The sequence below is a fragment of the Alligator mississippiensis genome, chromosome 2, assembly GCF_030867095.1.
Source record: "Alligator mississippiensis isolate rAllMis1 chromosome 2, rAllMis1, whole genome shotgun sequence".
Lineage (NCBI taxonomy): Eukaryota > Metazoa > Chordata > Crocodylia > Alligatoridae > Alligator > Alligator mississippiensis.
In genome coordinates this window covers 13,726,037-13,739,155 of record NC_081825.1, presented here as the reverse complement: position 1 = coordinate 13,739,155, position 13,119 = coordinate 13,726,037, and the positions used below count along the sequence as shown (strand labels likewise).

The 13,119-nt window shown below is 47.2% G+C and overlaps 1 gene segment (V, D, J or C); it reads right to left on the bottom strand.

Annotated features, from left to right (window-relative positions):
• Positions 1 to 11,195: 11,195 nt before the first annotated feature.
• Positions 11,196 to 12,268, bottom strand: LOC132248479 (immunoglobulin kappa variable 4-1-like). The segment is given in 2 exon segments: positions 11,196 to 11,789; positions 12,203 to 12,268. Coding segments are annotated over 2 exon segments (627 nt in total).
• Between the last annotated feature and the right edge of the window lie 851 nt (positions 12,269 to 13,119).

Sequence of the window (13,119 nt, the reverse complement as noted above, 5' to 3'; positions counted from 1 at the left end):
GCTGCACGGGGGCTGGACCCGATGATCTGTAAGGTCCTTTTCAGCTCCAAACAACTATGAATCTATGGTGCCCTTTGCTCCAGGGGATTTGAACCTATATTTCCCACAAGGCAGCTGTACGGATGGCTTAAATATTTTGTACAACCAGAAGCAGCATTAGCAAGATGGTATGAGAGGCACCCAAACAGACCACCCTACAGAGCAGGGGTGGCCAGCCTGTGGCATGGGTGCCACAAGTACCACCGTCAGCCCCTGTGTGTGGCATGTGACAGATCAGGGAGGAGGCAGGCAGCACAGTGGCAGATAGGACAGGGAGCAGAAAGCAGGGTAGCAGATCAGGTGGGAAACAGAAAGCAGAGCAGCAGATTGGCCAGGGAGCAGGGCAGGACGGAGAAAGCATAGCAACAGATCCGGCCGGGGAAATGGATTGGAGACCACTTAGACGGGGGCTAGGGCTGAATTGTGGGATGCCTGCTGTGAGAGGTGCAGGTTCAAGTCCCCTGCAGCAGACGAGGGCTTTGAGCCAAGAGCATCCGCATCCCCAGAGAGTGCCTTGTCCTAGGGTGCTGAGTAGGAAGAGGCAGGACCAACCCCGCGCATGTGTTTTACACTTCCCTTTTGGTTTTCTTTCTTTTTTGGATAAAGCTGTTCAGAAAATCCAGCCTGGATGAAAAAGCAGCTGAGGACCATCTCAAACTTCACTTTTGTTGAGGAAACAATTCACCCATGCTATTCCCTCCACCCGTCCATCCAGATTAAGGCCACATCCCATGTTCCCTGAAGTGAATGACACTCTTTCCATGGAGAGACAGAGAGGTTTTTTGTTTTTTGTTTTTTTTTAGATCAGGCCTTCAGTGCTTGTCCTTCCTCTTATTTCTGTGATGCTAACATGGGGATTTAGACAAAGATTTTGTTCTGATCTAATTTTAATTATTCATAGTTTTCTCGGCCCCACAAGTCTCTGAACTAATGTTGCATTGAAGTAGAGAGCTCCAAGGTTTGCATCACTCCTGAAGTTGTGCTTGGCCTTTACTCCACTGTGCTTCTAGGTTTTTCAAACCATCAGCAGCAGCTATAACTTGCTGCATCCCACCTTCTCTTACTTCAATTCAGGGGTGGCCAATCTGTTACATGTATGCCACAAGTGTGCAGGCAGCCTCTGTAAGTGGCATGCAGCAGATGAGGGAGGGAGCACAGTGCAGATAGGACAGGGAGCAGAAAGCAGAGCAGGAGATTGGGCAGTGAGCAGAGGGCAGGGAAAAAAGCAGACCAGATAAAACAGGGGAAGGTGATTGGAATGGGATTCAAGGGAGGGGGAGAGGTTCACTTTGTGACCCCTTCTTGTTTTCTTATACCCTGGATCCAGAGCACTGTGTCAAGTGACCTGAGCCAATGATCCAGGTTGTAGCCGTATTGGTCTAGAGGCAAAAGGAATCAGGACTTGTGGTAGAGGTGATATCGTTTATTAGATCAACTAGATGTTTGCAAAAGAAAAAATCATTATTTGCAAGCAAGTAGTGTGCCTGTGCCCAAAGCTTGTAAATAAAGAATTGTGTTTTTTGGTTTTTCTTGCAAACATCTAGTTGGTCTAATAAGATATCACCTCTACCACGAGTTCTGATTCCTGCGTCAAGGAGATATTCCTGATGTTTCTGTGCTGTCCAGTGCTGAACAATAAGCACAGAGAGGATAATTCAGCCTTCATAATTATTCAGTTGTTCAGATAAAGAGCAGTCAGCTACATGTATGTAAAGCCTCTCATCTCAGTGTCTTTGAAATATGCTTGGCCCATTTATATGATACAAGTAATTATGCTGCCATAAAGTTCATCCTGTGAGGAATCAACCCTGAAGCACCAGCAATTCTGAGTGCAAAGTTAATGAAAAGAAATGCTGAAAGAGAAATCAGTCTAAAATTATATATCTGTGTGTGTGTGTGTGTATGTGTGTGCATATATATTTATGTATATGTTTTTAATATATGTATTTATGTAAGAGAATCTGTAACTCTTACTGCTTTCGCCTTCTCTGACTGCATCCACATTCGGGGGTGGCCAAACTGTGGCAAGTCTATCACGAGTTTCATGGGCACTGTGTGTGTGTGTGTGTGTGTGTGTGTGTGTGTGTGTGTGGCATGCAGCAAATCAGGGAGAGAACAAGGAGTAAAACAACAGAGGACAGGGAGGAGAAAGCAGAGCAGCAGACTGAGCAGGAAGCAGAAGGCAAGGCAAGCAGGAAAGCCAGAGCCCATGTGTATGTGTGTCATCGTTGGTGGTCCCTTGAATTCGAGGATGACATCCATCAGGCTTTTTGGGTCCTTACGTGACCGAGGAGCCTAGTTGGATGCATACAATCTTCAGCAATGGGGGAATGTTGTTGCATGAAGGAGTGGGATTCACAGCCCTATGTTGGTCCTTCTCCTTCCTCTGCTTCCACTGTTCCCCCTTGTTCTCGAGTCATTGGGCTTCGAAATGTCACGTGCCTTGGTGGACCAGGTGGTCCCACACTGAACAGTCAGCAGCTTGTTCCTCCCAGCCATTGGAGTTGATGCCTCTGCGCTTGAGGGTGACCTTGAGTGTGTGTTTGTACCATTTCCTTGGCTGCCCTTCGAGTGTTGGCAAAAGGAAAGCTGGGAGAAGAGAATCTGGCGAGGGAGGTGGTTCTCGGACATCTGGATGCATCGGCCCATCCATCGGAGTTGATTTCTCACGAGCAAGGCTTCAATGCTGGTGGACACAGCTTCACAGAGGACACTTACACTGGTCCGGCGGTCACATTTGATCCTCAGGATTTGATGCAAGCACTGCTGGTCAAAGCTCTCAAGGGTCTTAGTGTAGCATTGGTAGATGGTCCAGGTTTCACTGCAGTAGAGGAGGGTGGTCAGCATGACAGCCTTATTAACCAAGACCTTTGTTGACTTCTGAAGGTCTCTATTTATAAAGATCTAGGGTCCCTTGCACATCCTGTGCAGTGTGAGCCATCACACAGTGTGTGGCAGACCAGTAGGGGAAGCTCCTGCGTTGAGCCTCGCACCTCGCTACGCCTGTCCACCTTCTAGACTCCACGCGTCTCTCCAGGGGCACCTAAGCCCTGGCAGACCCTCTTTTGTGCCCGACCGCAGAGTCCGGGGGTAATGTGTGCTGCCACCACCCTGAGGAGGGACTATCTGGGTCCTGTGTCCTTGGGGAAACACAGACATAATAGTCCTATGGGTACTCGATCCAATAGAAGAACTTGGGGGACTTTCCCAAATCGAGGGCCCAAAAGGATAGTCTCCTTTAGTCTGCAGACCCAAGGGGCCTCCTAGGCACAATCTAGACCCACTCCCAATAAGTCTCCCACACTAGATAGAAAGGAGAACTTTATTGGTTGCAGAGGGTAGGGTTAGAATAGGGTACAGGGTAGAGCAATATCAGAGAAATCCCATAGAGCAAACTCCTGTAGCTGGGGTAGCCTTTGATATTGCATCTGAGTTACTGCAAGCTGTATATCTAGTTGGATCTCAATTAGCTTACTCACGCGTATCATCCAGAGGCTGTTGGAGATTCCCTCTGGAGGCAAGCAGTTCCTTGATCATGAGATTTGAGAGAGAGAGCAAGTTTCAGATGGTCCAGCTCTTCTTTGCTCCTGCGTATCCCTCGTGGCTGCTGCTCCCCTCCTCCTGGGCAGTCCTTAACTTATATAGCCCTTGTGACCACATTTACCTGGTCCAATGGAGGCCAGCACCTGTTGGGTGTCAGCCAACCAATCTGAAATACATCACTAGTTGCCGGGCAGATTCTAGCCCACCAGGAAGGAAGCCCCTCATCCAGGTATGTGATGCCAGTCACCCAGGCAGAGGGAACAGGTTTCCCCTCTCCCTCAGGAATGTATCCAGCTCAGGTTACCCAAAGAGAGAGGGTAAGGATGTGCGTCTGCTGGGCCCAGCCTTATCAAATTGTCACAGTGCAGGGACTTTGGGGAGAGACAAAGGTGGCTTTCTGCCACACAGCAATCGTCTGCAAAATGAAGGTTGTGGATGTCCTTGGTGGTGAGTTTAATTTTTGCCAATAAGTGCGCAAGATTGAAAAGCTTCCCATCCAGTCGATACTGGATACTGACGCCGGATGGCAGATGATCTCGGATGAGGTGGATGATGACAGTCAGGTAGATGGTGAACAGGGTGGGGCGATCATGCAACTTTGTTTGACCCCAGTTTGAATGCAGAAGGCATCGGTTTCAGATCTCCCACTCAGGGCGGTGGCAGTCATATCGTCGTGCAGGAGTCTCGGCATATACATATATACACACATACATATATGTGTACACACATACATGGGAAGCAGTTGTGGGAGATATTAGTAAACATCTCATGTAGATTCACCCTCTGTGTAGAAGATGTACTATGAAGTTGGCTGTTAAGGAGGCACCCGAAGTGTTGCTGTGAAGAGTGCCGGGAGGCTTTTGTACTGGTTTGTATCACTGTGAGAGAGGTATCATAATGCTGCTGACAATAATAATCACTGGTGTCTTCAGCTTCTACACTGCTGATGGTGAGAGTGAAATCCGTTCCAGACCCACTGCCACCGAACCAGGTTGGGACTCCCGGTTTTTGTGTGATAGCAATATAGACCATGAGCTGGGCCAGTGCAGCCCTGGAGATCCCCAGGCAGGCCTGGCCCAGAGGACAGTGAGCCCGGGATGAGGTGCCTGTTAGGGCCCCTGACAGGCATGTCTGAAATGCTGCCCCTGTCTGGGGGCTTAGGCAGCCAGTGTGAATCCTGCAGCCCCAAGTGAAGCATGTCTGTTCATGTGGGGCTCCTGAGAGAGCCTATCCTCCCTCCTGTGTCAAAACAGTGTGGTTAACACAGTGCTGTTTTTTCTCTTCTTCAGTGACTTCCTCGTTCTCTTTGGTTGTGGACAGCATCTGCATCTCTCCCTTTATTTGGGCTCAGGGTATCAGATGGTGCTGTTTCTCCTTCTTCCCCTCAAGGTTATGTCCAAATCCTACTGTTTTTCCCCACATGGCAGAATAGAAATGTGTTCTTTCTGCCTGGATGGCAAATTCACGATAGTCTTCATCCAAATCATATGCTTTTCTGCCTGGCTTCTCTAAATGTCATGTCACCTCCCTAGAGTCAAGGCAAAAACCAGCCACTGAAAGTCCATCAACCACAGTATACAACCTCCCATTCAGATACCCCTTGAATATCTGATTCCGGTTCCCAACCTGGCATTTAAGCCCTGTTCACTTTGGGCCAGGTCTGTAACTGTAGTGCTCTACATCCTTCTGTCTCTCAAGTTAACTTATCTTGACTTTCTTCTCCTCTTTCTACTTCCATCTTGATGGCTTGTTCCATTGTGTCCTCTGGCACAGACTGACCTGCTACAATCTTAGTTTCATTATCCTTCTACGTGTCTAAACTGATAACTGATGCCCATGAAAAAGCAAACTTGCTAAACGGGTACTTTGCATCAGTTTTTCACCAGTCCAATGGGACAGTCCTGCCCACTATGGGTCAGGGAGGCCCGGGTGAGGGAGATTCTTTATCTTGATCCAGGTCTACAGCTAATTAGTCCCTTTCACAGAGCAGTATCTTCCTTTTGAACGATTACTGGATGTGCCAGCCAATTTATAACTTCTGAGCTGTGCTGATACATTACAGGCATTCAGATTCTTTTTACTTCAACTGTCCTTAGACTGACCAATAGCAGTACAAGCCTTGCATTCCTTTGATAAGGTTAATTTTAACTATGCCACAGGGCTTTACTACTTCAAGGGTTTGCTAAATTTACTTGGACTTCCTTCATACAAGGCCTTACTACATCTTAAACTTTAATTAGACTTTTAGCAACAACATATAGCTTAATATCTGAACAAATAACAGAAAAAACACTTGGTCTAATCTTCATAATGCCTTCAGCACGCACCTTTATTACACAGACATAATTTCAGCTGTTACACAGTGGTGTACCCAAGGAAATGGGATTCCCTGCTTGCAGAGATGTGCCCTTAGTCTGAATGCCCGGGTGCACCTGAATGCCTGAATGCCTGGGGAAACCTGGGCTTTGTCTGTTTGCAGAGATGTTCCCCCAGGTGGACTCTCTGTTTGTGCCTCTGCAAGCAAGGAAACCTCGGGTCTCCTTGTTGGCAGAGATGTACCGTGAGTTGGGGCTGAGCAGAGCAATATACACCAGGAGATTCCCGTGCTTGGAAATCCCCAAGGCAGAGCTCTGGAAATGAGGGAACTCGGGGAGGCACTCCCAGAGCTTTAAGAGGCCTGACCCTGCACTGCCTGGGAGTGGGAATTCTCAGTGCACTCAGCATGGGGCAGTGAAGTGCTGGGGGCGCCTGCCTGGGCCAGCTGGATAAATGGGCAGCTCTGGGCTGCCTGCACTCTCCTGTCATACAGCATTCGCCAGCCAGTGGATCGTGGTGGACCCAAGGCCACAATTGGCCAGTTTCGCCAAGAGGTGATCATGGGATACCAGATGGAAGGCTTTTTTGAAGTCAAGATATATGACATCAATCATATGGCAATCAAATGGCAAGACTGCAGCCATTTTTGAGGTCACTGGGCATCTGAATTGCACCAGTTTTACACCATGGACTAACACTGGTTGAAGTGAACACTAAATCAGCCCAGTGTTTGTCACTTGTATCCTGGAGAGAGACTATTTTCCCTAACACCAACTTATTTCCTTTCTTTTGCACTCTTTGTTCCCAATGATTCTCTAAAATGCAACAAGGGAAATTGAAATTGGATCTTGGGAAGAACTTTATCACTATGAGGGCAGTTAAGTACTGGAAGAGGCTATGTAGAGTTGTTAAGGCCTCTCCATCCTCAGAATTTGTTAAGATCAAGTTAGACTCATGAACGATCAGGTTTCAATATGGATGCTGTCCTGAGCAGGGGATTTGCTGAGGTCCCTTTCAGCCCTGCGAGTCTGGAGTTTTGCTTCTTGTTGCATTAATTTTCTAGAATGAGAGGTTCCAGAGTGTAAGTTATGGGCTGCCACCTCGTGGCCATAACACAGAAGTCCATGCTATCGGCTGTTTGCATGTGATCGTCTACCCATAAGCTTACCCAGAACTAGCTACAGTGTGTTCAGACATGCCCATGGCTAATGACTGGAGTTAAATGAAGTGTGATAATACGCTTAATTAAAAAGGGAGTCATTACTCACTCTAGACCTGCACTTATTTCTCTTCTTATTGGACCTTTGCTGCAATCAGGGCCAGCATCATGTCACCAGACTTTACTTCCTTATTGTGATGAAGAGAGAGCCTAAGATGAAGGCTGTGGAGGGGTCTCAGAATGGACTTTGTTGCGACTCAGAAGTCTATTCACAAAACACCCGAGACACCGAACTGAACAGCACAAACAGGTTTTTCTGCCAGTCGGTACTGGTACACCTCTGTCATGCTGGGTGCCTCTGTTCTAGAAAGACTATCTGGACTCAGACTCCACACCTGTGCTCCATCCAGCGTCAAGTCTGAGCCCAGGTAGTCTTTCCATTTGAGTCTGAGTGGGTAAAGAATTTAACAGTGAATGGGTGTGGGGGTGTGTACACATGAGAGGGAAACTCCAGGGGATTTATTTTTTTTATCAGCATTACCTCGTGCCTCTTTATATCATTCCTATTCTTCAATAGTCCCCTTCATTCTTTCCCTGTTTTCAGTTAGTCATTTAGGCTAGGGCAGACATTACACATAAACCAGTTGAAGTGATCCCAGAAGCTTTGCAGTTCTGGGCAGGACTGTCTGCTCCAGGGCAGGGCTGTCGCACCTCTCTGCTCCCTGGCTGGAGCTCCAGCAGAGATCTGCCTGACCCCTCTCCCCCCGCACGGATCGTAGCCAGCATGTGTTATGCTAGCTAATGCTGAGAGGTATCTGTGTAGGGCAGACAGAACAGTGTCCGCCTTGGGCATTTTGGAGCTAATTAACAGATCAGCTGGTAATATCCTTTAGCCCTTAGGGAAAGTGGGACATAATAATTGCCATGTAATGTAAGTTATAATTTGAATTGCCATTCTCCTACAACCCCCCCATAATGTTTTGGTTCACATCTAGCTTTCACTGTGGCTGGTTTCACATGGCTCTTTTAGCCTTTGCCCTGTCCACCTTTGCCTGGAATAAGTAAAATTGAATTCCCCTTGTTATTGGAAAGGTTTCCCAGCAGTATTGATATTCCCACCCTCTGATTTCTTGGCGTGAGTGTAGCCCAGATTCCAGGTCCGTCCTGAGAGCAGACATGGGAAACCCTGAAGCAGATCCCTGGGAGCTGTCATATTAAAAAAGGAGTTGAGGAGCTAGATTCCTGTAATGGCATTTACCAGAGCGGGCTGGAAAAGTGTGCTCGGTTGGTGATTTGTCGGGTGCCAATACTTACATTCACGTTATAACTGTGTCTGTCAACCTGATGTCACTGCTTTGATCTCCCTGTGGCTCGGGTGCTGCAGCTGCAGGTCACCCTTTTACCTCCTGCTCCTCTCTCATTCTTGTGCTAGAAGTCCCGGTGCCATGAGACTCTGAACATTGAATTTCCTGAGAGCTGAAGAAGTACCTTCTCCAGCAATATTCTTAATTTTTGGTTTTGCATGAGGGTATTTCCACAAGTTTTACTTATCATGACCACTTAAGATGCTTCTGAAGGCAAAAACATAAATGATCTTTTTAGTAATTTTTTTTTTGTGTGTTTTTTCTTTTATTCTGTGGCTGTCTCTAGGAGTGCTGGATGCTTTGATTCCCTAAATGTAAAGGTGGAAGGCAGCTCAGCAGAGAATTATTCTAAAGCTTCTGAGGGAAGAAGTCGCACATAATGAGAGTAGTTCCCAAGTATAATAATGTATAAGAAATGTACCAGAAATGGGCAATCCCCAACATCTCACTGTAAGCATGGGATGCCCACAGCTGGGGATCTACAGGACTATTGTAATGTCGTCCTGCCCACTAAGTCATGCTCCAAGTTATCCTGGTAAAGGTTCTCAAGCAGTCTTTGTCTCCCCTCCAGTGTCTTGTTATTAATACGATGTTGATGCTTTGTAGATCTGAATTCCTGACTGTTAGTTGTGATGAAACAATGCGTGACTAGTGGTCAGAGTACAGGTCTGGAGCTGAAGATGTGGCTGCTGAAAATGTCCCCTTTGCTCATGCAGCAGGAGAGAGCCCATCTGTGTGAGGTTGCTAACAGATATGCCTGGGCTTGAAAGTGGTTCCTCTTCGTTGGAGAGGAAGAAGTGGGAGCACGGGGGGACGGCTGCCTCTAGCAGAGGGGCTGAAAGGCTGGTCAGTACTAGGACCGAAAGCCAGGGCAGCAGTTGCCTTGAGAAGGTGACTTTAGGCAGGAAATCACTTTTACATTGAATTGATCAGTGCAGGGGGATTTAGTCTGGATCTGGGTCAGGAAGTTGTCATGCTACTGGCAATAAATATCTCCTACAAACCCAGCCTTCCCCCTGTTGACTGAGATGAAATCACTTCCAGATCTACCGCTGTTGGCCTGGACTGACCTGGTTAAAAGCCCAGTTCATAGGAAGTTTTGGGCAGATCTAGATGTTGGTAATCATCTATCTAAGTAATCAGTGCTGGAACTGGCTTTGCATCTGAGTCTGTAGAAAGACTAATGTGAATCCTGGATCCTGATTCATAAAGACGTCCCAGCTAAAGACTGAGGTGCAAACTGGATATAATCAAAGAAGGACAATGCGCTTCATGCAATACAATAATACCCTTTGACTTTCCATTTGCCACCTAGATCTGTGCCTTTACAATGATACATTTCTTTGACTCATGAATATAATAGTCTATAATAGGACTAGCAACCAGTGATATTCTTTGATTGTGTTTGCAGATGCATGTCAAGCACAAGTTCCAGACCAGACCAGGTGCTATTCAGTAAATGGGGGAGAGGGGAACAATTTATTTGTAGCCACTCACAGCAACAGAGAAAGATCAGCCTGCTCTAAATATCCTGGGTGTCTTGCCCCAAGCTCTTTGTCCTGGACTAAATCTACCCGAGGAAGATGTGAGGAAAGCTGTTTTAGTCCATGGGATTGGCTCTGGTTTAACTAGCTTGTTTAAGCCATGGCAGCTACTGGAAGGAAAGGGGATTTGATAAACGGGGAAAAAATGTGGATCCAGTCCCGTGGATGTTACTTGCATCCTGCATAGATCAGCAGAGAATTAATTCACAGAGCTCATATTTCCGAACGTATGCAACTTCTTATCATATTTACTTTGAATGACACTTTGGATTTCAGATGGTTGCATTTGTAGGGGATGTGCTGCTATTTGTTGGCTATGAATTGGAAGCTCATCTTCAATGCTTTCATCACCTACTGCATTCTGTCTAGGGCTGAAAATCCCCGGGAGATGCCCACTGCTCAAACTTTTGTTTTGTCATGAACACGGATAAAATGTCAGCATGTGGAAGTTGTTCCAGGATAAAATACATATCGTATGCTTTAGAACATCAGAAACATTTGAAAATGAAACACGGGACTCTTCAGCCTCGAGAAGCAAAGGCTCAGGGGTGACTTGGTGGTGGCCTATAGGTATATAAAGGGTGTGTGCCAGGAACTGGGAGAATATCTGTTCACCAGGGCAGCCCAAAAGAAGGCAAGGTCCAAGGCCACACAATGCTAGAAGACTGTTTTCAACTGGACATCAGGAAAAGCTTCTTTACTATCCGTGCCCTCCCCTCCTTTCCTTCCAGACCTGAATGACTGGGTTTAAACAAAGAAATACTCCAAGGAAAGTAAGTATTTATGCTCTTGAGGTAGAGTCAGCCTGCTGGAGGAAACTCATTGCAGGGTGAGAGATGCAGAGACCAGCCCCATGAAGTGGAAAAGGGGTCCCGGATAAAACAGCTCCTTCACAGCCTCTTTTAGACTAGACAATCCACATCTTCTGACCCTTCCCCTCTTCCGAAGGGTCCATGCCCCTAGTCCTTCGTGCATGCATCAGAGAAATGCTATGTGTGGCTCCATGTTATCCTGTTAGTGGCATTCGCTGCATCTTCCATGTTGGGTGACAAGAGCATCATGGACTTTTTTTGCAGCCTCTGCAGCTGTCCCAGCCTAGACCCAGACCTCCCTGCAGTGGCACCGCCTGTAAAGCCCCAGGCTGGCCCTGCCTGCCACAGAGTTTGTGGCATGGGGAGAAAAAGGGATTGCTTGGTGTTCAGGAAGAAAATAAGTGTTACACTGGAAGAAGAAATGAGCCCCTAGTTCAGGGGAGGTTAAATCTCAGACTTGGGAACAAACTCCCCTGGCCTGTGCACCTGGACTGATCTGTCCTGCAGTCTGGGCAGCAGGGGCAGCGTGGTGGTGTCTGTGGGTCAGACAGTGACGTGTTTGTGTCCTGGGAAATCCCCAGAGCTGGTACTGAGTATAGCAGTTGTTCAATCAAGTGAGTCTTCAGGAAGCAGCTGTGGTGCTGGGCTGGACAGCCCAGGGAGGTTTTTGTATGGGTTTGTATCACTGTGTGAGGTGAGCTTTTGTACTGCTGACAATAATAATCTCCAGCATCTTCAGCTTCAACACTGCTGATGGTGAGAGTGAAATCAGTGCCAGAGCCACTGCCGCTGAACCGGGCTGGGACTCCCGATTCCTGGGTGACAGCGTTATAGATAAGGAGCTTTGGAGCTTGTCCCGGTTTCTGCTGGTACCAGGATAAGAGCTGATAGGTAGTCCCAGAGCTACTATAAGTAAGGCTGGAACTGGCTTTGCACTTGATGGTCACTTGATCTCCTGGAGACACCGCCAGGGACTCTGGGGTCTGAGTCAGCACAATCTGCCCAGAGGAACCTAGAAGTAAAAACAAAAGTTGAAGTAACCTAGGTCTCCAGGCTAGACAATCTGGATGCTTTAGCAATGCTCCTTGTGTGCCCTCTTACAGAACTGAGTGAGTTTGTCTCCTGGCTGAGATGCTAATGTGCAGCCAGAAGTGCTTCTTTCCTTCTCATCTTTTCTTCATTGCTCATCTAGAGTTACAGCCTCAGCCCGTGGACATCCACGGAAAAACTTGTGTTCACTGCAGTGGGCTTTGGATGCTGGTCATGGGGGTTAAGTAAGTCTTTTGACTCCATGGCAGTCCCTCCTTGTGAAGGGAGTGCATTTCTCTGAGCATTTTCAAGCACCCAAAAACCCACTTCCTAGGTCTATTCATGTTTGTAAAAAGAATGGTTTTACTATAGTGAAGCTCCCAGTTTGCTGCTTACCCTGGACCCAGAGCACCACGAGGCAGAGCAGGGGAGCCAGTGATGCCATCTTGGTACGTGTGCCTGGCCTGCACCGATCACCAGTCTGAACCAAGTGCTGTGGAGCACTTATACTGGCTCCGAGCATGAGGAGGGTGTTGATCAGGTGTAAAACTTGCAAATTTGGCTCAGAGATGGTTTGCAAGAGATCTAAAAATAAGCTGTGAAAGGCACGTGGTGTTGAAGGGGGCAGACACAGTGGGTTCTCGGAGCCCCTTCACTTTGTGCTGAGCTGGTGTTTGTCACAAGTGGGTGGGAAGAGGGTTGTGAACTAGCACTTATTTGGTGCCAACTTGTTAAATTTATACTGAACACATCCTGCTGGACACTTGGTCACTGCTGTGATCTCCCTGTGTTAGAGGAGCCATAGAGGAAGTGACTGCCTCCCTTCTTGCTCCTTTTATCAGTCCACACCTTAGAAATCTTGTGCAACATGAAGACAAGAGCAAGATCCCAAACTTTGGCCTGCTAGTACATTTCCCAGGACATGAAGCATTTTGCCTGAGGAAGGCACTTTCACTACATTATTATCTTTGTCTGTGTGAGAACGAAAATTAAAAAATCTGCCAGGAAATATGGGAAGGAAAATGGGGTCTGATTTTATGCTTTTTTTTTTTCCAACAGATTTCTGCAAATCATGCATGCTTTGCTCCTCTAAATAAAAGGGCAGCTAATTACCTACAACATTTTTTATTCCAGCCCCTAATAAATTTACCATCATGAATCATACTAGCAAGTCCCAAATCCAGTAGCCAGGCCCCCAAGGTCCCACCCTCCTCCAAATTTATAAGAGTTTTCTGTTTTAGCTGATACTAAACCAGGGGCGGGCAATTATTTTGGGCAAAGGGCTACTTACTGAGTTTTGGAAAGCCCTCTAG